At 49.7% G+C, this 22,191-nt stretch overlaps 3 protein-coding genes across 3 annotated transcripts in view; all 3 read right to left on the bottom strand.

The window, feature by feature from the left end:
• nfixa (nuclear factor I/Xa) overlaps positions 1–619 on the bottom strand; it is a 113,357-nt gene extending 112,738 nt beyond the window's left edge. The window contains exon 1 of the mRNA XM_084686101.1: positions 559–619. The gene's annotated coding sequence lies outside the window, so the exon portion shown is untranslated. The remainder of the gene's footprint in view (positions 1–558) is intronic.
• Positions 620–16,003: 15,384 nt separating this feature from the next.
• dand5 (DAN domain family, member 5) lies at positions 16,004–17,137 on the bottom strand. Its single transcript, XM_084686105.1, has 2 exons — positions 16,655–17,137; positions 16,004–16,502 (listed from the first exon to the last, which is right to left on the bottom strand). Exons 1-2 carry the CDS (start codon positions 17,135–17,137, stop codon positions 16,221–16,223), a joined length of 765 nt encoding a protein of 254 aa, XP_084542231.1. The 3' UTR covers positions 16,004–16,220.
• Positions 17,138–18,364: 1,227 nt separating this feature from the next.
• On the bottom strand, positions 18,365–22,064 carry LOC146237766 (tetraspanin-16-like). Its single transcript, XM_084686106.1, has 8 exons — positions 21,906–22,064; positions 21,477–21,589; positions 21,062–21,259; positions 20,834–20,908; positions 20,595–20,702; positions 20,243–20,398; positions 19,749–19,832; positions 18,365–18,504 (listed from the first exon to the last, which is right to left on the bottom strand). Exons 2-8 carry the CDS (start codon positions 21,543–21,545, stop codon positions 18,445–18,447), a joined length of 750 nt encoding a protein of 249 aa, XP_084542232.1. The 5' UTR covers positions 21,546–21,589; positions 21,906–22,064; the 3' UTR covers positions 18,365–18,444.
• Positions 22,065–22,191: the final 127 nt, after the last annotated feature.

A 22,191-nucleotide genomic window follows, 5' to 3' on the forward strand; every position in this document is an offset into this window, starting at 1 on the left:
GTCGCCTAAAGTCTATGGATTTCACAAGCGAGCCCCCTTTCTCAGTCGCCCTCGACGCGACCTTTGGTTTCTTGTGCAGGTTACCTCACCCCGAGTTCTCTCCGTCTGCCGAACGATACTGCGTGGTGTCCTGCTGAGGGGTGTCACTGAGCGTGTGCGGTCAGAACAGGAAGTGAGGGAAGCCCGGGGTTGGAAGTTGGAAGACATGCTCAGTGGCCAGAGCTGCACGGGATGCGTTTTTTGGGGCGGGGGGGTTTGCGAATGACTTTCATCGTCTGTTCAAGTATTCTTTCACAAAGTGTCCAACTGCTTTATGTTGAATGGGAAGCTTATAATTCTGTATACTAGCAGTTGGCATCTTTAAAGCCATGGTTGCACTTTGAATAAAATATGCAGGATATGTATATTGCATCACTACACCGGGAAACACGTAATCAGCCACCATTACGGCAAAGCCAACATTTGGTCCCAAAATGGCCGCTCTCCCCTAAGTACTGCACCTCCATTTTGTCTTGTCTGGATTCGGCACAAGGCAGCACCTCCAGCTTTTTTTTTTACCCCTCTCTGTGTTCCTGTGCCCACAATGCCTGGTGCCGTCGTCACTGGTTGCCACGTGTGTCTGTTAACCTGCTCGTCCAATAGGAACCTGCCTCCTGACTGATGCTCCCTCTGTTTCCAGGGCGTCCTGCGGCCGAGGGCGACACAGGGAAACCGGCCTTCACCTCCCTGGACCATGGAGAGAGAGAAAGAGAGAGAGAGAGAGAGAGAGAGAGAGAGGAGAGAGAGAGAGAGAGAGAGAGAGGGAGAGAGAGAGAGGGAGAGAGAGAGAGAGAGAGAGAGAGAGAGAGAGAGAGAGGGAGAGAGAGAGAGAGAGGGAGAGAGAAAGAGGGAGAGAGAGAGAGGGAGATAGAGAGAGAGGGAGAGAGAAAGAGAGAGAGAGAGGGAGAGAGAGGGAGAGAGAGAGTGGGAGAGAGAGAGCGGGGGCAGGGGGGTTATACAGCAAATGAGCAACCCTGACCAAAAGAAGGAGGGAAAAAATGAGTTGAGAAAGGCCGGTGGGGTGCAGAACAGGCCGGTGGGGTGCAGAACAGGCCGGGCCCCTTCCATATTTTTCCTCTGTAGTCAGTGTTTAAAAAAGATGAATATTCACAACTCTGTGCCCCTCCTAGAGACCCCCCACCTCCCCACCCCTCCGACCTCCCTCTCCCTAACATTTGGGTGGCAACACTTGGTAGTGGCACATGGTGAGACAGCTGTTGCAGGCCAACATGGGCATCTGCGGCACCACGGAGCAGAGGGGGGAGTGGAGGTGAGGGGGGGGGAGGTGGCCACGGCTGGGGCAGGGGCAAGGAGAGAGGGGGCGACCCTGTGACCCCCCCGGCTGGAGCAGAAGCGAGAGTGAGGGAGGGGGGGGGGTGAAAGAAAGAGAGAGAGAACGATAGAGAGCGTGTGGGACAGATAGGGAGAGCGATAACGGGAGAGGCGGCACGAGAGAGGGGGACACGGAGAGCGAGGGAGGAGGAGGGACAGAGGGAGCCTCCTCTGCCAGTGTGTGGGTGAAGCTGCAGCACCTGCCCTGCGCGCCCAGGAGCCAGCGAGCGTCCGCGCCCCAGCAAACCCCCAGCAAACCCCCAGCAAACCCCCAGCAGCAGCAGCAGCAGCAGCAGCATGGCTCCCACTGAGGTGTTCAGCATCCTGGACCCCCAGCGCTCCACACCCACCTATCCCCCTCTCCCCCACCTCCTCTTCAGAGGGGTATGGGGGGGACCATTCCCAGGGTGATTACCCCATGCCAGGTGCCCCTCCCCCACATCTCTGTTCCAGCACACCACACACACACACACACACACACCACACACACACCCCCTTGCCATTTCTCCCTCCCTAAAGCAGCCAGCGTTCTCCCTAGTCGCGATGCCAACGTGGGCAGCCTCTGCTTTGGCGCTGCCCGGGCCTTCTGGTGCCCCAGATAGCTGCCTGGGTGTGTGTGTGTGCTCAGCCCAACTCTGTGTGGCCACAGCCAGCCTTTAAAACTGTGTCAACGCTCCAGATGCCGGGAGAGACTGGGATTAAAACAGGCGTCTGTGCGCAAACACACGCCCGTACTTTTTTATCTGTGCAATATCGCGCGCGCGCGCGTTTGGCGCGCACACTGTCATACAGACATCACGATGTCTCTGCCCCCTGTCCTTGTCAGACATCTCAACAGAGTAAATCAGTGCTCGGTGGAGCAACATCTAGTTCAGTGGGCCCAGCGAACGGATGAAACCTATTGCGACACCGAAAGGACGACCGAAATACTGCACGGATGGAGAAGTACAAAAAAATCCAAATCGAGTCAAAAAGGACGTCTGGCAGTCGTGTCTGACAGTGTGTGGGTGCCAGTGAGGCACCTTTGAAAGTGGATTTGGAGCGAGCAGAGAGACAGAGAGAGAGAGAGAGAGAGAGAGAGAGAGAGAGAGAGAGACAGAGAGAGAGAGAGAGAGACAGAGAGAGAGAGAGAGAGAGAGAGAGACAGAGAGAGAGAGAGAGAGAGAGAGAGAGAGAGAGAGAGAGAGAGAGAGAGAGAGAGACGGAGAGAGAGAGAGAGAGAGAGAGACCTTAGAGACCTGACATACACACACACCGCCATGTCCACACACCGGGCCTTTAGCTGCGTGCCACTACCCTGGGGCCATGCACGGTACCTGCACACACACACACACACCTAGTGTCCACCTACGGTTTCTTTAGTGGACTGCCACTGCCCTGAGGGTATGGGGGTCCACACACACACATGTACACACACACACATACACACATATACACACACACACACATACACACACACACACACATACACACACACACACACACACACATTCGATTGGTCATTCTGATGTCATTGTCCATTAGGTTAGAGAACATGACTTGGGAAGTGGCTGTAGAACGAATGTAAAAGAAAAGGAACTTTAAAGCGAGGTCAATACGGTAGACAATATAATAGCTTAGGGATAAGTTCTAGTTCAATTCTAGTTGTATGCATGTATGTGTGTGTGTGTGTGCGCTTGTTTCTTTTAATATGGCCAAAATAGCAGAAGGATACATTCTTGTTTCCTACGTACGTGTGTGTATGCATGCTAACTCTTGTTAACAAGGGCCAGTAGGTCAAGCAGACCGGTCAGTGTGTGTGTATGAATTTGAAAATGTGTGCTCATACACTAGTGTGTGTGTGTGTGTGCATAAATGCTCATACATTACTGTGTGTGTGTGTGTGTGTGAATGTAAGCGTGTGTGCGTGTCCCAGCCTCTGTCTCTCTCCCTCTCTCTCTCCCTCTCTCTCTCTCTATCTCTCTCTCTCTCTCTCCCTCTCTCTCTCTCTCTCTCTCTCTCTCTCTCTCTCTCTCTCTCTCTCTCTCTCTCTCTCTCTCTCTCTCTCTCTCTCTCTCTCTCTCTCTCTCTCTCTCTCTCTCTCTCTCTCTCTCTCTCTCTCTCTCTCTCTCTCTCTCTCTCTCTCTCTCTCTCTCTCTCTCTCTCTCTCTCTCTCTCTCTCTCTCTCTCTCTCTCTCTCTCTCTCTCTCTCTCTCTCTCTCTCTCTCTCTCTCTCTCTCTCTCTCTCTCTCTCTCTCTCTCTCTCTCTCTCTCTCTCTCTCTCTCTCTCTCTCTCTCTCTCTCTCTCTCTCTCTCTCTCTCTCTATCTCCCTCCTCTCTCTCTCTTGCTGAGCAGGAGTGGTCGTGCCAGTTCTGGAGTGTTTGCCATAGCAGGAGCCTACCTTGGCACGGTGCCTTCATTTAGGGGAATTAAAAAGCACTAGACAGTCCCCTTTGTGCCACCGCGCGCCCCCTTTAATCTACCCACGCCTCAGCGGGCACCCACAGTGCCAGGAGTGGGCACCGTGCCCACACGACCCCGGGCAATATGGAAATCGCCACCAAAACCCCTAACTAAGCGCCCAGCCTTGCCCTTGTGCACAGCGCACACAGACACACACGCACACACCGACACCGCACCATCCCTCGCTCTCACAAGGGTTCATGAAAATGTGATTCCCGTACTTACACATATGATTAACAGGCCGGTTGCGTTCACACGCTAACACCACGGGTAGGTGTGTGTTCACACACACACACACAAGGACTAACGTAGATTGGCACAAAAACAAGTAGATGCCACGAGGGCACTGCAGATGTCACCCATGATGCTGCCCCCTGTTGAAGCTCCCACCCTCAACCTCACACACACACACACACACACACACACAGGTCTTGATATGTCTTCTTACTAGGATGGAAATGCCTCAGATGTACCTAGCCTGCTTTTACGCGAAGAGATATGAAACACAGAGCAGACACACGCACACACACACACACACAGACTTTGGTGGATACTGGGGTTCTTGTCTTTGAAGTGGAGGTAAGTGTCGAGCAGCGTTCACGAAGCCCATTTCTCATGAGGTCATCCATTGGGGCTGATAGACCTGGCACAGTCTGACCCTGTCTCACTGGCACCTCCCTCAGCTCCCCAGATCGAGAAATGGACTGATTTCATTACGCCCAGGGATGAGAGAAGGGATACGCACACACGCACACAACTCACACACGCGCACATAGTCTTCACACACTGTCGGGCCTCTTGCTTTTCAGCAGTGCTTATAGAGACAGACCACTCGTGTGTTTTGAGCTTGTTAGCTTGTTGTGAGGCTACCATGGGAAGCTAACTAAGTGGAGCGACTGACAATCAGAATGAGGGCGAAGGTAGCTAATCGATGTTAGCGCGAGTACGCTAGCGGCCCCTCCCCTCTGCAGGTTCACCCTGTTCCTTCCCCTAAAAAAAAGACCCACTTTGGCCCAGGGACAGGAAACCCCCTCTCTCCTCTCCCTCTCTCCCTACCTCCCTCCTTCTATTTCTCTCAATCCGACTCATTCTCTAGAACGTTCTCTCTCACTATCCCACTTTCTTCCTCTCTGTGTCTCTCACCGTCCTCCTCTCTCTCTCTCTTTCTCTGTCTTATCCCTCACTTTTTCTTTCTTCTTTCTCTTTTCTCTCCTTTTTTCCCTCCATTTTTCTCTCCCCACTGGTTTCACTTAATAAGCTTCAAAGGTTTCTGGGCAACGTGGTGTAAAAAAAAAAAAAAGTAACCATGGCATTTTTTTGGCACACTGCGTCTTCCCTCTTGCTGAGGATATGGGGGTTGCCATGACATCGGTGGGCACCTTATAAAGCACACCATTGTTGCTGCCATGGGTTTGTCGGTGTTAATGTGTGTGTGTGTGTGTGTGTGTGTGTGTGTGTGTATGTCGGACATCTTGTGCCAGCTTCGTCTAAATGCTCAGACACTCATAGTAAACCCAGAACATTGCCCATGCCAGGGACAGAATACAATTATACCAGCCAACTCATGCTTACCAGACTAAACTCCCCCCTGCCCCACACACACTCACTCACACACACACACACACACACTCTCACTGCCTTTTGTCCCTTAAACACACTCGCATATTCAGCTTACCTGTAAATAAAGGAGCATTGTACAATGTGCAGTGTGGTCAGAACATACAGAAAAGGCTAGAGGTCTGTATGTTGACAAGTTTAAAGGTTTTCGTCTTAGTGCCAGCTTACCCTTCTCTAACAATGGGCGCCTCCCACACCACCCACTCTCACAGTCCATGCCCAGAATTCCTTACTCAGCCACATTAGACCACAACCGAACAGACGCGGCGCGCACACACACACACACACACACACACACATGCACGTATTAGACGCACAAACAAAGGAATACAGTTTCACAAGACTTTCTGTCGCATGCATTGCATAATGTTGACGGCGTTTGGTTCGACTAATCTCGCTGATCTGCTCAAAAGTAATCGGCGTGCATTAGTGTTTTCGAAGATCCATGAAACCAAGATCTCCGAGTCATGAGCGGGGTGAGCTCCTAACTCACCGCCATTTGCTCTGGGACTCTGGCAGCCTCTTGTGGTCAAGACCTGTCATTGCACTCAACAATAGAGCACTGTTCCATACCACACCAAAAACAATTGTCCTTATGAGATGAATGCTGAATATGAACTTGGTGGGATTGTCAAAATTAAGCTGAGCCACGTTTGAACTCTGGTTGCTGAGACTGACGCTAAGAGGGCAATCAGCTGACCATGGAAGAAGAATAGTCTGACTGGATATCCTCCTATGAAGGCCCGAGTCTACTCAGTCAAATAATACCCTCACACTAACCCATTCACATAAAATACCTCACTGACTCCTCCACTCTGAAACAGTTGAATTAGCTACTGCAGCTGCCGGTAGCTAGAATACAATTTAGCCACTTTTTGTTGACCTGTTTACGCTTGCCAGGGGCAAACTTTTACCAGCGACGGAGCCAAGAATCGAAAGCAACCGGGGAAAAAAAACAACTTTTTTTCCCTTTAAACCAAAGTGGACTTATTATGTTACTGGTGGCAGGATTCCCAGTGTGGAATTAGGACTTTGAGATCCGATAACGTTCGTGAATACGACTCAGCCGGTGTAGCATTGCTTTCACTGGTGGTCACACACACTGCTCTCTCTCTCTCTCTCTTTCTTTCTCTCTCTCTCTCCCTCCTTCCATCTCTCTGCATCTTGTTCTCTTTCTCTCCCTCCCTCCCTCTTTCGGACCCTCCCTCCCTATTTCTGTTTCTCCCTCTCTCTTTCTGCTTCTCTCTCTCTCTCTCTCTCTCTTTCTCTGCCTCTAAGCCAGTCTAGCCAGGGATTTGGTCCTTAATAGGGGGGTATGTTAAATTGAGCTACTGTGTCTTGTACTGAATGGCATGTGTCCGTTATCAACCCTTCTACACACCCAACACCAAAGGGAGGTGGAACTGAAGTAAAGGAACGGGGGGGGGGGGGGGGGGTAGAGAGAGAGGAGAAGAGAGAGCAGGAGAAGAGAGAGAGCAGGAGAAGAGTATGCATGTTTGATTGCGTGTGTGTCGCTCTATGAAGCCACCATAAACCCTCCCCTCCAGCTATCACGCGGACCGTCACAGACCCCAACCGTCAACTCGACCGGGACTTCTCTTTCTCTCTATCAAACTCAAACCCCACTAACTACTTCCCAACCTGCGTGTCATTTCCACCCCCCTCCTGCTGCCATAAGAAAACAGCAGAGTGTAAACCTCCCAATCTCCTTAATGTTCTCTAATCTAATGGAGCGCGGTGGGGATATTAAGGAGATTGTTCGGCATTAAGTTCCTCCGGTCGGAGAACGACAGGGGCACGACGCCCATTTCCAGCACTCAAGGCCATATATTCCCCTTTTCTCTCTCCTCAAAGACCCCAAATCTGATTTTGCCACTCTCCGGTCCAATCGCCGGGGCCCTGTCCGAGGGGATGGATTATAAACGGGCACGGTATCGTCGAGTCATGAAATCCCCCTCAAGCTACCGCTGCGATGTAAAGGGGAGGGCGATGGGTGGAGGAAATGACACGGTTCCCCCTCTGAGGGCGATGATGGACGCCATGGAGGAGACGGAGCAGAGGAGCGTGGGACGGAGGGATGGAGGGAGGGAGGGATGGATGGAGGGAGGGAGGGAGGGATGGAGGGATGGAGGGAGGGATGGAGGGATGGAGGGAGGGAGGGATGGAGGGAAGGATGGAGGGATGGATGGATGGAGGGATGGAGGGAGGGATGGATGGAGGGATGGATGGAGGGAGGGATGGAGGGATGGATGGAGGGATGGAGGGAAGGATGGAGGGATGGATGGATGGATGGAGGGATGGATGTTTGCGCCGTGGCGTTTCGAGTGCCTCCGCGTCGCCGACGAGCGTGATATACCCTAAGCGGCCTGCCTCATTCCCACACGCACCGCACAGCGCGCACACTCATTAAAGTAGTGTCGTTGCTTGCCCCTCGGGCACAGCCGTGACAGGTGTGGCTCCCACACAGCGCACACACACACACACACACAGGGCCTTGTAGGCTGCATGTCCCGTTGACAAAGGAGACTTTGTGTGCCTCCGCTAACCCCCGTCCCCTCTCCTGCTAACCACCCGCCGCCCTCCAGAACATCCCTTTTTAACAGGAGATTATGCTAATGCGCTCACACCACCTCGACACCCCACATATAGGAGGCGCGCATTCAGGGAGTCTATAGACTGTCTATGACTGGCTGTCTGTGGGCGCCAGTGTGCGTGTGAGAGAGAGTGTCTCCACGGCGACTGGGGTGAGGAGGAGGGGCTTCACGAGAGATCCGACCCAGGTGCTAAAAGTCTGTGTGTGTGTGTGTGTGTGTGTGAACTTTACCAAAGGCTTAGTATTTATCTGTAGATGCAGTGTCTGGGGAAGACTAGGCCTATCTGTCACCTCTCTCACACACACACACACACACAGTGTCTATATGGTGTACATCTATAAAGTATACTTCATGAGATGAGGCTCTTTAGATACATGGAAACTGTATGTGTGTGTGTGTGTGTATGTGTAGGTGTGTGTGTGTATGGTGAAGCTGAGCACACAGTTCACAGAGGGCCCAGGCCCCAGGGTCAGCCGGGTCAACCTGGGTCAGCCAGGGATGCAGGTTAAAACGGGGTTAAACCCCTCTACACATGACAGAAAAAAACGGCAGAAACTGATTTAAGAGAGAGATGGATGCCAACAGTGCCATCTGTTTTAGTTCCCCCCCCCCCTACTTCGCCTTTCTTTTCCATTTTGTTTCCCAGTCCCTACTCCTCCTTCTTATCCTTGCTCCCTTTCTCCCCTTGCCCATCTCCCATCACCTCATAGTTTGATATCTATTTGCGCGTCAGTTAAAAAAGATACAATCATATATTGTTTGTTTTCCTGAGACTGAGTCGGTAATAAAACCAGACAAAGATAGGCTTTTCGCTACAGAAGACAAGAGGGATAAGATAATCCAAACCTGGCAACCGCCTTAAGTGTAATGACACCTTCGTCTCTGTGGAAAATGACTCTCCTTTGTCTTCGGCTGTATTAGAGCTTCTTTTTTTCAAAATGTTTTGTTCCCAGAAAAAAATCCAAGGAACATTTGCCAATATTTTTTTTAAGAGCTGCGAAAAATTGGATTCTTTGCATGTGCGTGTGTGCGTGTGCGTCTGTTTCAAGTCGTCCACCTCGCAGGTGTTTCTTTTTAAGGCGTGCTCGACAATGCCAAGCTCATCTTGGCTCGCCTTGAATGCCGGAGGCCTCGAGGGGGGAAAAAACGTGGTTGGAGGAATCTTATTGATTAGCCGTCGTCGCTTCCCTTCACTTTATCTTTCTCCCTCTTTCTACTGCTCCCCCCTCTCTTCACTCGGTTTAAAAAGTGTCGATGGGGGGGGGGATGAGAAACCTTTGTGTGGCGGGCCAAAAAAAACAGGGGAGCAAGAAAAAGAGAAACCTTAACTAAAACTTAAAACCTTTATGCTCTTCATAGAGAGTGGGTGTGCTTGAAGTGGAGGAGAACAAAGTGGTGGCTTCAAATAATACTTTTTTAATGATTGTGTCTGTGTATGATTGCATTTGGGTGTGTGTGTTTGTTGGAGTGTGTGTGTGTGTGTGTGTTTCATTCCACGTTAGTGAGCGTGTGTGTGTGTTTTATTTCATGTTAGTGTGTGTGTGTACATGTGTGTGAGAAGTTGACGTGGCAGGTACAACTTTCTTTGCGGGGCCAGTTAGCTTGAGGGTGGTTATATTAAAATGGATCTCATTTCACTCAAACAGGCCCTGAGCAAAACACCTTTCAATTAAAGCGCTTTATGACACATACTTTCATGGCGCTCTCATGCTTCGACTGAATAGGGAGAATACTTAGTGATATCTCAGTCAGACATTTGACCTGGGGACTGTTTGGTACAAACCGAGTCGATTCACAAACTCCCGGCTGAGTGTTGAATTATGAAACTTCCCCGATGGCAAACACTTCTCCGTGGCCCCACCATGTGGTGGCTCTGGGGAATGACAGGCGAGGACTCGGTGCAGCGAGTGGGCTGGTGTTGGGTTTTTGACTCACTGGGATGGTTGCGAATATTGGTGATGCAGCTCCTCGAGTGAAGCTCAAAAGCCTGATGGTTGACGCGCTGAGACAGATGGACCAAGCTCACACATGTAAATATAGATCTGCATCGACGCATCCGCCGACATAAGGCATCTGCAGGAAGATAAGATGTCGGAGAAATGGTGCAAGAGTGGAATAATAACAGAAACAGTATGCATTTATAAAAAAAGGGGGGGGGGGGGGGGGGCATATGGGAGAGAGAGGGAGAGAGAGAAGTAGACAGAGAAAGATAGAGAGAGAGAAACAGGTGGACAGTCATTTAGGATCAGTCACACACCTGCTGGATGGAGAGAAAGACAGGATGTGAGGGAGAGAGAGGAGGGGGGAGATATAGAGGGGGATGAAAGAGAGAGCGGGGGGAGAGAGGTGCCATCTGTTTTTTGGGAGGGGGAGATAAAATTGGAGAGAGAAGCGAGTGAGTGGCAGAGTGGTAGCTGGGACTCAGGGGGGGGGGGGGGGGTGGGCTGGGGGGGTGGAGGGGAGCACAGAGAGAATTCAGGATAGAGTGGGGAATGGAAGAGGGAATGGGCAGGGGAGAAGAGCACGTTATTGAGGTAAAAGGCAAAGGGGAGACGAGAGCAAAAGGGCAGAGAGAGAGGGGGAGAGAGAGAGGGAGAGAGAGAGAGAGAGAGAGAGAGGGAGAGAGAGAGAGAGAGAGAGAGAGAGAGAGAGAGAGAGAGAGAGAGAGGGAGAGAGAGAGAGAGAGAGAGAGAGAGAGAGAGAGAGAGAGAGAGAGAGAGAGAGAGAGAGATGCGGGGATGAGAGCGTGGAGGAGGAGAGGGGCAGCCTGGCAGCGGTGGGACCGTGCTGGACACGCTCACATCAGGAGGGGACATGACTCGACATGCAGGCGCAGTCCAGCTGGGTCAACGCTTTGCACTGCCATGTTGTTTTGGCTTCAGTTTGGTCACACACACACACACAGACACACACACACACAGTCCCTTGTCCCATGTGTTGTCCAGCTCTCTGCAGCCCCTTCCTCCCTCACCACCTCCCATATCTACATACCCTCTCTGTCTCTCCCTCTCGCACCCCAAAATGCCATGGTTTTGGCTGCGCCGGGCTCTCGTCTAATGGAAACGCCAAACTCGTTACTCTAACGCTGGGTGACAAGGGCACCTTGGGCTGCAGATGTTCCCGCCTATGACAGATGGAGCTGGCTCTGCCAGGGGACGCCAGGCCAGGCCCGCGCCAGCTCTGTGCCACCTGCACCCCCCTCTACACCCTCTCTGTAGCACACACACACACACACACACACACAGACCCTTCCCCAAACCCCCTCCCCTCTGCCCCAAACCAAAGACGGTATGGTGCTGTTGTTGACAGATACCGAACATCGCATTTGGGTGACTGCGATTGGATTTGCGTTGGTTGTGGGAGGTGTGTAAGTATTTAGTGGATGTGGTGCTGTAATGACACTGGAATTAACCACACTGCTTAGCGCGTCAAACTGTTTTTAAATGTTCACAATATGGAACAGATGACAAAACTGGCACCCATATTGGCCGATTTATGCCACCGGAAAGTCATATGACAACTAAACATGAATCGCATCAAAATGTTCATACTGCTCACAGAATAGGGATTCCAGGACGTTTAATCGATGACAGAGACTCTCTAATGATACCATTTATCTTCATGGACCTGCTGGTGACAGGATTCTGGAGTCGACTACCCCCCCTGCCTGGCGAGGATCACCGTCCACCAGGATAAATCTCTCAGTGCTGCTGCTCGCCAGATTACCAAATCAGCTCCTCTCTGTTCAATCTCAATGATGCCTTTTACAGCGTAGCTGTCGTAAAAAAAAAGAAGCCCTTTGCCAAAAAAAAACGACATCTAACTGTCATCGCTTCTCTGGTCAAACTGAGGACGCCGAATGCATCCTTGGAAGTCTTATGCCCTCAACCAGGTTCTCACCCTAGGCTGCAGGGCCTGGGGAACGTTCTGGAGTCATGGGCAGAGAGAGCGAGAACCAGAGTCCAAGATGGATGGATGAGAAAAAAGTTTTCGTCCCAAAAAAAAGTTTTCTCACAGACGTTGCGATTGGTAGCTGAAGACCTGGTAGCCATGCCAATAGCATATCCAGCACTGTCTGCTGGAGACCTGCTCGGTGAGAGAAACCAGGAAACAAGATATATCATTTTTCACGGGCTTCTATAAATCACTTGTTCTCTTTTACCGGCCAATGTTGTGTCCGTTCTCTTGGCGTGGTGGGGCGTTTGTTACCAATATCACGTTCTACTCTCCTGTAGTCTACCGCTCCATGGGAAAGTAAGGAGTTTGTACATGTTAAATAAATCCTTTTGATGGATCGTGAGAACGGGACTAATGTGTGTGTGGCTGTGGTCAGGATCGTGTGGTCCGTGAGAGATTGTGGGATAGTTAGATAGTTTGGCAAACCCAAGAACATCTCAAACGAGGCGTGGGTCAATGGAGAAGAGATGTTCTTGGTTTGCTAAACCGTCACATAACCTCAACTATTGGTGTATTCTGGGAAATTGTATTCAGAGGTTGAGGTTGAAACAATGACTTATATTTGATAAGACTTTATCCTGTAACTGGCTCCATTCCTTGCTTCTACACCTTATTCCCCCCCCCCCAAAATCTTACACGTATCCCCCCCTCTTCCCCCCCTCTTCACCCCCTCTTTCCCCCCTCTTCCCCCCTCTTCCCCCTTCTCTTCCATTTCTTCACCCCATCGCACACCCGCTTCCTCAGTCCAAAAACCTTGAGTGGCATGTCATTTCCCAACTCCCTCAGCAGCGGAAAAGGGCCCCTAACAAAACAAAACAATTATCTCTGTCATCGTTAGGGCCTGGCTGGCAACTCTCCCTCTTTCACTCTCTCCTTCCCTCCCCGGCTCCCTCTCCCTCCATTTCTGAACGGCTCCTTCCTGTCGTTTTTCAACAACACGTGGAGTTGAGAGTCTCTTAAGTGCTTCTGAAGTGGACCGTTTAGACGCTTTCGAGCGGCATGTGTTTTTTTTTTTTTTTGGGGGGGGGGGGGGGGGGTTGGGCGCGCGGGTTTTCTTTGACGGCGTTGCAAAGGCAGCGGTTGTTTTTCCGCGGGCGGGTGGCGCGAGCATGGTGCCGGTCTTCTTGCCCCCGGAGCGGGAAGGGAGGAAGCAAGGGAGAGAGAGAGAGAGAGAGGAAACGACGAGGGACGAGGGGCGAGGAGGATGGCGCAGGAACGGCTGCCGCCGCCGCCACGTAGCGATGAACGCCTGCTGTGGAACAGAGGAGGGGGGTTGGAGGTGTGGCGGGAAACCAGGGCCGCGGCATGCCAGGTCTTAATTACCTTAATTTGAACCATTAACAGGAGGGGAACGCTGGAGACGTAACCCGCTCTCCGCACGCGGGACCGCACCTGCCACGGCGACATCGTTATCATCATCACACACACCGGGAGGGGACGAGGCCGGGGACAATGTCTGACAGCTCCTTCCACCCCCACCTCCAAACACACACACACACACACACTGTAGTCCAAGACGTCTTCTCCAAAGAGACGGTGCCGGTGCCGGGTCAGCCGGCCCCGGTCGTCACGCCACATTCGATTCCTTTTTTTCGCTTGTGACGATCTGAGGGAGACGATATCGTAGCCGGGTGATTCTCCGACAAAGACGCGGTGGAAGCAGCCAGAAAACATCGAAACAACATTCCAACGCTCAAAGCTGGATACCAAACACAGCCATTAAAGCTAGAAGGCTTTAGCGGTAAACTGCCCAGGAAGCACGATCCCAAACCCCTCGTAGAGACGTATCTTCCCCGACAGACAGGGATCGTCATACTCTCCCTGTCACTGAGCCTCTGGATCATTCCCACCACTCCTCCCCCCTCCGCCCTCCAGCTATACCTATTACTGACACCCCCCCTCTCACAGAACCATGCCGACTGGCACTTCCCCCGGGCACGCTCTCCGGGCGGGGGGGGGGGGGGGGGTGCGTGCCAGCTGTGCCCATCTGGTCGTGAGTACCACCACACTGGGTTTGTCTGGACTGGACTGCTGTAGAGGAGCAGCAGAGGCCAAGGGTTGGGGCTGGTCTTCCAGAACCTGATCCCACACACACACACACCACCTTGGTGTGACCCTTATTGTTTTCCAAGCCTCTACAAGAACAGACACTGGGCCTCACTGTGTGAGGAGGAGAGCTGACATACAAGGACAGATCACCCAGGACAAATACACAACATCTCTATATTCTGATCTTCCTAGTTATATAAAGTGAACCCTGTCGGCTCCCATACAGACGACACCATACACAATGTGGGTTTCCAACACCCATTTAGTGGATATACGATTGTTTACTTTCCACTCTACCTAAGAGCCCCATACCACTCACTGTGTGCCTTTAAGCACTAACTAGGCCACTTAGCGACCCGCGACGCGATCTGCGACCCCCCCTTCCCCCCCGCAATGAACTTGGCAGCGTTTTACACCAATGTCCAAAAAGCCCTCCCGTCGCTCCTTCTAGCTCGCTAACACCATCACCCCCCCCCCCCGCCGCCCCTTTCCCCCCTTACCATGGGAACCGTGGCATCCTTAACAACGCGGGAGTCCTCTGCTGTGCTCCCTCAATGCAAGAGGCCTGGCATCTGGCTGGCTAAGTGGTGCACTCTAGTGCACCTTGTTTGTTCAATCAAACCCTCCTCACACCTCCCCTCACTGAATCTCTCTCTCGTTCTCTCTCTCTCTCTCTCTACCTCTCTCTCTCGTTCTCTCTCTCTCTCTCTCTCTCTCTCTCTCTCTCTCCCTCTCTCTCCATCTCTTTCGCTCTAATGAGAACAGGGAGAGAATGGGAGAGGGCTTGTGGATTAAAAAAAAGGGAGAATGACGCAGATATATAGCCTTGAGGCCTCACAGCGAGGATGAACACATACTAAGGTCACAGCAAGGGCCTGGATACCATCGGGTGTAGCAGCATTGTGACCGCATCAGTCCAGTCTCCCTAGATACAAGGCATGATCTACAAAAGGCAAATATTGGAAGAAAAACTGTGAAAGCAGAGAAACAGAGTGAAGCAGAATGAAGAGAAATTGAGCCAAAGTGGCCAAAAAGTGGGTACGACAAGCACTGCAAAAAATGTGATAGGGATGAGAAACTATCTGCAGGAAAGCATGTAGCCTCTACACTTCATGCATATGGAAACCAAACAAGGGCCCCGGGCCCTCACCTCATTATAGCTCCTGATTATACCAGGCCCCTAATTCTATTTATCTAAGACCTGTGCAAATATTTTTCCATCAATCTCACTAAGATATAGCCATCAACACAAGATGCAAATGACATGCAAATGAACCCAGAGGGGGCTCAATGCGCTCCCATAGCGCCATGGCCCGAAAACACTGAATGCAAATGGACCGCATAAGCGGCCATTTTGTCAGCCTGCCAACAAGCCGACGTAAAGAGCCCTTCTTTATGCTCCTCTGGGAATGTATGGGGATGTATGGGATGAGTTCAGTTTACCAGCTCCAGGTGCCAAGAAATAAATGAATAATGCGTTTATATGGGCCCGGACTGAAAAACACACTCAAGTGCATCTGTGGACGAGGATGTAAGAATTCCCACCACTCTGAATGGAGATTGGAGGAGAATGGGAGGCTAATACATAATTCAGTATTCATGCTGAAACAATTATGTCTGCTTACTCTTAAGCACCCCTTGTTCAATAGCTCTCGTATACACACACAAGTTTTCGTGCTTTTTAGATGTAAGTGCAGTGCGTTGCACAAGTTCAGTCAAACAAAGGATTTTAATAAAATATGGGATCGGATAATGTACCAGAAGTGGAGAATTTGCGGATGAAAAACAAAGTGGTTTTCATGCTCACAATAGGTCTTGCATGTCACCATAAATGTTTCAAATTGTGAAATCACAGAAAGGAGGGGAAAACAAGAGTAGGGCCAAGTCTTTACAGTAAAATAAAGTTTTAATATTATACAAAAACAACACTATAATTGTGTTTAAATGATACATTACGTTACATTACACCATCCAGAGTGGATTACTCAAACTTTAAAAGGAAACTGCATGACTCCAGGTCACATGTCAATAATCATTGGTGGCATTTGCCTCCAAATCGTTTTTCTCTGAACAAAACTATTCAGACTCATTAAGTTGACATACAAAACATACAAATGTTGAACTTGATATTGTATTTCACGACCAGGCCTACTGGGCTTGCTCATCAGAAAGGAGCACGTGAGCATCAGTTACATATGTGAGGCCTCTACTTTCCCCTCTTCTCGGCCAGTCTCGCATTTGCACTCCTCCACCACCATCACACGTTTTTCCCGTACTTCTGTTCCACAGCGCAGTGGGACCACGACAGTTCGTGCCTTGGACGGAGCGCACCGGGAACAGGGCGCACGACGGCGTCCTGGTCCAGACAGGCCGACGAATTCACCTTCTGACGGGACAAAGAGTGAACTGCACTGGCCGAAGCACAGATTGTTGTGAACTGTCACAGAGTCGCATCCAGCGTCTGTCACCCGCTGTTTAGGAAAGATATTTCCAAGATTAGCACATTTCAATGCAAAGCACCTTCGCGAAATTACCATAAATAATATTTAAAAGCACTTCGCATTATCTGTTTTATACAGCCACAACAAGGTAAGCTTTAAAATGATTAGCCTACAGGTCTTACATGTGTAAAAGGCACCGCGGTGCAGGTCTGTTTGCCAGCGTCCTTCAGGGTGACGGGGATAGGCATGGACATTTTACCATGGTCGCCTTTGTTCATAGCTTTCTGCCACATCGCCAAGCCTTGTTTCTTCTTTATATCCAACCCGGATTGGTTCTCACGACGCAGGTGTGGCAGCGGAGGGACAGCAAATTTAGCGGGGAGTGCAGGTCCCGGACGGCCCATGGCCAAGAAGGCCGGGAAGGGCACCCTCGAACTCGGTACGGTTCTTGGGACTAATCCACGCCTAAAAACACCAGGGTGGGCTGAATTATGCGGGTCAAGTTTGACCACTTTTACAATTCCTCGACTAGGATTGTCTGGGCCATTACCGGATGATTCAAAGTCATGTGTCCTCTTGCCAAAAGGACGAAAGCCTTGGCGGGGAAACGGAAAAGCCAAAGAAGCCACAGCCGGTAAAAACACAAAAGTCATAAGTGCATTCATTTCCTCAAACGAAAATTTTACGGAGAAACTTTTAAAAAGTTCGAATATACGAAAATAATTTCTTGTCTGTAGCTTGTTTTGTGGTTCAAGGTCCAAAATGGTAACCTTGCTGTCAGTACTGTGAAACACTGAAGTAGATGCAAGCCTTTTTAAAGGCCACCGATCCAGACGCCTCAAAGACCATGAAAGGTGTCAGAATTCCCATCCTAAATCTTGCATCACACCTAGGTATCAGGACAAGAGGAACATTTGAAACATGAAAGGACCCGTTTTAGTGTTTAGTACAAACCTTTTGTGTGAGTCTGTAGGATATCTGGTAGAATTCAAATTGAGAAATTATTTTGTGCATGTAGCCCAATAAAGCATGCAGTAACCTTATGCCGGACTGTGTCCCAATTGAGTGTTGACGTGTTGAACATTTGACCTTTGAGCAACCACACGGGTAACATTGTGCTTCATTGCCACATGTGTAATCAAGCCAATAATAAAAGGTTTGATAACCAATGAGAATCAGTTTCACCTCTCATCAAGGCACTAAGCCCCTAATCATGGTTTTACGTTCGGTGGGTAAACAGCCATCTCACTCTGGATTCATCTCGACGAGCAGCCCGGGGTCTTCTGTGATTACCCTATCGTAATGCCATTAGGCTCTCCTGTGCTTGCTCACCCGTGGCCTGATCACTCACTGGCTGCCTGCCATGGCGGTGGTTCTCATGGGGAGGCTGGGTGTTAATTGGTCCGCTGACTTTCCCATTGCCACCCCTTCATCTCATTCCCAGGGGTCATTTTTTATTATTCTGCTTACAGATACTGATCTCAGTGAGGCCCTGACCAGCAATAATGTTCTGTTTCTCAGGCCGGAGGCTTCCTTTGAGATGTCTGGGTGGCGATTCGGAACCATACCACATTTGGCCACAAGAGGGCACTCTTGTCTGATCAGATTCCATTTTGTCTGCAGGCTTTTGATGGTCTACAGTAGCCTAGGTCATTCTATCAATGTTTGCAGTATGTAAGCAGGACACATAGCATTCACTCCTTCAACCACAATATTCATTGAGGTTGTCACTTTGGCAGACGTAGATATTTTGCGGTTGTTTCTGCTATTTTTGGTTTTCATTTTCTTAACCAAAACCCCTCATGTTTTAAACACACAGCACCCACTTTGCCCTGTAGATATTCCACCTGGACATGACTTCCGTATAAAAGTATTCCTAATCACCACATATGTTTGAGAGAGGCTTTTCTGTGCAAGGAGCGTTTATTGGGATGACGGCTCGAGGACGTCCGAAGATGGTTGGAGTGCTGCTCTAGTAGTAGACGTTGCCCAGCCTGACGAACAACACCACTGACACGATCATGGAAACTAACTGAAAACAACAACACAGACACACATTTGACACACTACACCAACATAGGACCATATTGGTAATGTTGTACTTGATGGTGTACTGATGGTTGTTCTGCAAGTGAAACTTAAGTAAATTAGGTTGTCAAAACTGGTTTCAGTCAAGTATGGGCCAATTCCTGCTTTTAAACAAATCAACTCAACCACAAACGTAAATCAGGTGAAAGGAAGAGAGCACTGGCACCAGTTCAGCATCCATGACGGGTGTAATAATGATACTATAGTCTATACCACTCATCTCCATGGTACAGTGAGAGTCCATACCACTCATCTCAGAGTCTATACCACTCATCTCCATGGTACAGTGAGAGTCCATACCACTCATCTCAGAGTCTATACCACTCATCTCCATGGTACAGTGAGAGTCCATACCACTCATCTCCATGGTACAGTGAGAGTCCATACCACTCATATCCATGGTACAGTCAGAGTCTATACAACTCATATCCATGGTACAGTCAGAGTCCATACCACTCATCTCAGAGCCTATACCACTCATCTCAGAGTCTATACCACTCATATCCATGGTACAGTCAGAGTCCATACCACTCATCTCAGAGCCTTTACCACTCATCTCAGAGTCTATACCACTCATATCCAGGGTACAGTCAGAGTCCATACCACTCATCTCAGAGCCTATACCACTCATCTCAGAGTCTATACCACTCATAGCCATGGAACAGTCAGAGTCCATACCACTCATCTCAGAGCCTATACCACTCATCTCAGAGTCTATACCACTCATATCCATGGTACAGTCAGAGTCCATACCACTCATCTCAGAGCCTATACCACTCATCTCAGAGTCTATACCACTCATCTCCATGGTACAGTCAGAGTCCATACCACTCATCTCAAAGGTAAAGTGAGTCTATACCACTAACCTCCATGACACAGGGAGAGTCTATACCACTCATCTCAAAGGTACAGTTAGAGTCTATACCACTCACCTCCATGACACAGGGAGAGTCTATACCACTCATCTCAAAGGTACAGTTAGTCTATACCACTCACCTCCATGACACAGGGAGAGTCTATACCACTCATCTCAAAGGTACAGTTAGTCTATACCACTCACCTCCATGACACAGGGAGAGTCTATACCACTCATCTCAAAGGTACAGTTAGTCTATACCACTCACCTCCATGACACAGGGAGAGTCTATACCACTCATCTCAAAGGTACAGTTAGTCTATACCACTCACCTCCATGATACAGATGACAGCAGCTGTGGAGCCAATGATGACGCTCTGGTCCTTGATCACAGTGACAAGCTTGGAAAGGCAGCTCTGGGAAAGCGAGAGACAGGAAAAAGTCATGAGTGCTTACAGTTCAGTGACACGTTATCGGTGATGCCTTGTGGAACCTTCCAGATGTAATACATAGGGCTTAAAGTTTAACGCGTCAGGAGGTGGCTGAGCGGTTAGGGAGTCGGGCTGGTGATCTGAAGGTTGCCAGTTCAATTCCTGGCTGTGTCAAATGACGTTGTGTCCTTGGGCGAGGAGCTTCACCCTACTTGCCTCAGGGGGGGAATGTCCCTGAACTTACTGTAAGTCGCTCTGGATAAGAGCGTCTGCTAAATGTAAAGCAGACCTTTTGACATGTTTTACTCTGACTCGCCTGCTAAATACCGGGCTAATAAAGAAGAACTTTAAGACCCTGAAATGCTTCCCCTGCTCGGGTGCGTGTGGGTTCGTACCGCTTGGTGCAGTAGTCCCTCCTCTATGGTGAGGCCGTCGCAGGTGGGATCCTTCATGTTCACACAGCAGGCCTTGGGGTACAGCAGGCCAGTGTTGGTGCTGAACACAGAGTTCTTGAAGTCCTCCGTGGAGTTATCGAAGCCACAGCACTTGTTCTGCACAGATGACATTTCAGACTCCAAAAGATGATTGTCCGGACGCCATTCATGTGACCGGGGTGCTGTTCAATGATACTTTTATAAACGGACATGGTTTGAGTGTACAGCTGTTCTCGTTGAAAAGGCACAGTTGGTGCATGGTGTCTACTGGGGGCTGAGGTGATGCGGCCAAACTTGTCTTGGGCCTGCTTACCTTGATCATCACTGAGTTCCAGGCGCTTGATATGGGGTCAGTGGAGGCGGGGCCAATGTAAGCCGTCATGAGAGTCTTCTTACTGGCCTCACGAATTGTAAACTCCACCTGAAATACAGACATGATGTCGACCAATCCTAGTCCGTAAGGCTATACTGCCTCGAAATGGATCAGGTTACTTATAATAATGTAAGTCGTGGGTCATAATCATGTAGATGATACATAGATAAAGTGCTTACTAGGTCTTTGTAAAACAAGACAGTGATGGTTCCCATGAGCTCGGCTATAAACAATGTTGTCACAACGGAGAAATACTGAAACACAGAAAGGGGCAAGTCATTATCCATCTCAGTTTGAAAGCTGTGGTCGGATCTTCGTTTCATATGATTTTCTATTGCCTATGTTTCAACCTTTCACTCATGTTTGGCACAAGTTCACAAGCTCAACTGTCCGATGATCTCACTTACCAGCAAGATGAGACAACGGTTCTCCTTCTTGGCCCCGAGGTAGCCCACGGTGCCCAGCAGAGCCAGCACCCCTCCAACCCCTATGCAGATGTAGCTAAGGGTCACCAGATGGACGGAGAAGGAGCCCATGACCTGGACGAAGGTGGCCGCGCCATACATGATCCACACGCCCATGCCCAACAGCACCAACCCACTCAGCTGAGGGGAAGAGGGAAGAGTAGGGGGCATAGTAAGATAGAAGCTACCGGAAAACATCATATTATACATCTAACCCATTAGGTTAGTGTAAAGTTATGTGCTCTAACACAGGTGCACCCACACCGATCACTTTAATTAGCTATCACTAAGTTTGTAAAGTAATTGGTGTGGTGTCTGGTCAAGAATTGTAGGAAAGTGTAGGCCTACTTGAACTCACGATTAGGATGCTGCTAAGCAGTAACAGCAGGTTCCTCATTATGGCATACGTGTGGTGTAGTCTGGCCATGGTGGCAAAGCAATGGCATGAACCTCCTGGTTCACTCCAACTTGCTACGATATACGGGACCACACATATTTCTGTAATTTGTCTTTGCAGCTTATCAAACGGGGCACTCGGTATTTCATGTCAACAGTTCAATAAGTTAATAACGTTTTTGCTGTCAGTTGGTATACCAAACCTCACTGAAGCTAACAATATTCACTTTTTGCGGGTAACTTGCTAGCTAGCTACGCAAGGTCGGCTAAGTTCGTAGACCGTTAGCTAGCACTAGCTCTGACAGTACTGTATTACAGTACTGTATATGTTACTGACCAGAGACAAGAAATATTTTATGGGTGAATACAAAATGTCTCCCATTCAAATTACCTTGTTAACAACCGTCAGTAAATGTTACCAAGGCTAACTAAATTTATAGTTCACTTTGCTAGCCAGGTTCCGGCAAACAAATCCTGTTTGAGGAATTTAATTGCTCGATGGTGCAATTTAATGTCTCGTTTCCCAGGGCAACGCAGGTTCCGGATCATCAGAGCATCATAAACATTTTGTAACGTTAGATGCTGATGACCTATCATGTCCTGGCTGTGTGTAGACAATGTTGCATTGAAATGTACAAATATAAACTGCTTTAACGAGCAGTATTTGAGATATATCA

This window comes from Hypomesus nipponensis, chromosome 21 (assembly GCF_054491055.1).
Source record: "Hypomesus nipponensis isolate SF chromosome 21, ASM5449105v1, whole genome shotgun sequence".
NCBI lineage: Eukaryota > Metazoa > Chordata > Actinopteri > Osmeriformes > Osmeridae > Hypomesus > Hypomesus nipponensis.

What these genes read in the sequence shown, in the direction of transcription:
- LOC146237766 (XM_084686106.1), bottom strand. Translation starts at nt 21,545, where the DNA reads ATGGCCAGACTACACCACACGTATGCCATAATGAGGAACCTGCTGTTA. An exon ending in GGAACTCAGTGATGATCAAG is followed by an intron (nt 20,399 to 20,594) that starts GTAAGCAGGCCC and finishes TCATCTGTGCAG; the next exon opens with AACAAGTGCTGTGGCTTCGA. An exon ending in CTGTCATCTGTATCATGGAG is followed by an intron (nt 18,505 to 19,748) that starts GTGAGTGGTATA and finishes TGTTGTTTTCAG; the next exon opens with TTAGTTTCCATGATCGTGTC.
- dand5 (XM_084686105.1), bottom strand. Translation starts at nt 17,137, where the DNA reads ATGAATGCACTTATGACTTTTGTGTTTTTACCGGCTGTGGCTTCTTTG. An exon ending in CCGCGGTGCCTTTTACACAT is followed by an intron (nt 16,503 to 16,654) that starts GTAAGACCTGTA and finishes TTTCCTAAACAG; the next exon opens with CGGGTGACAGACGCTGGATG.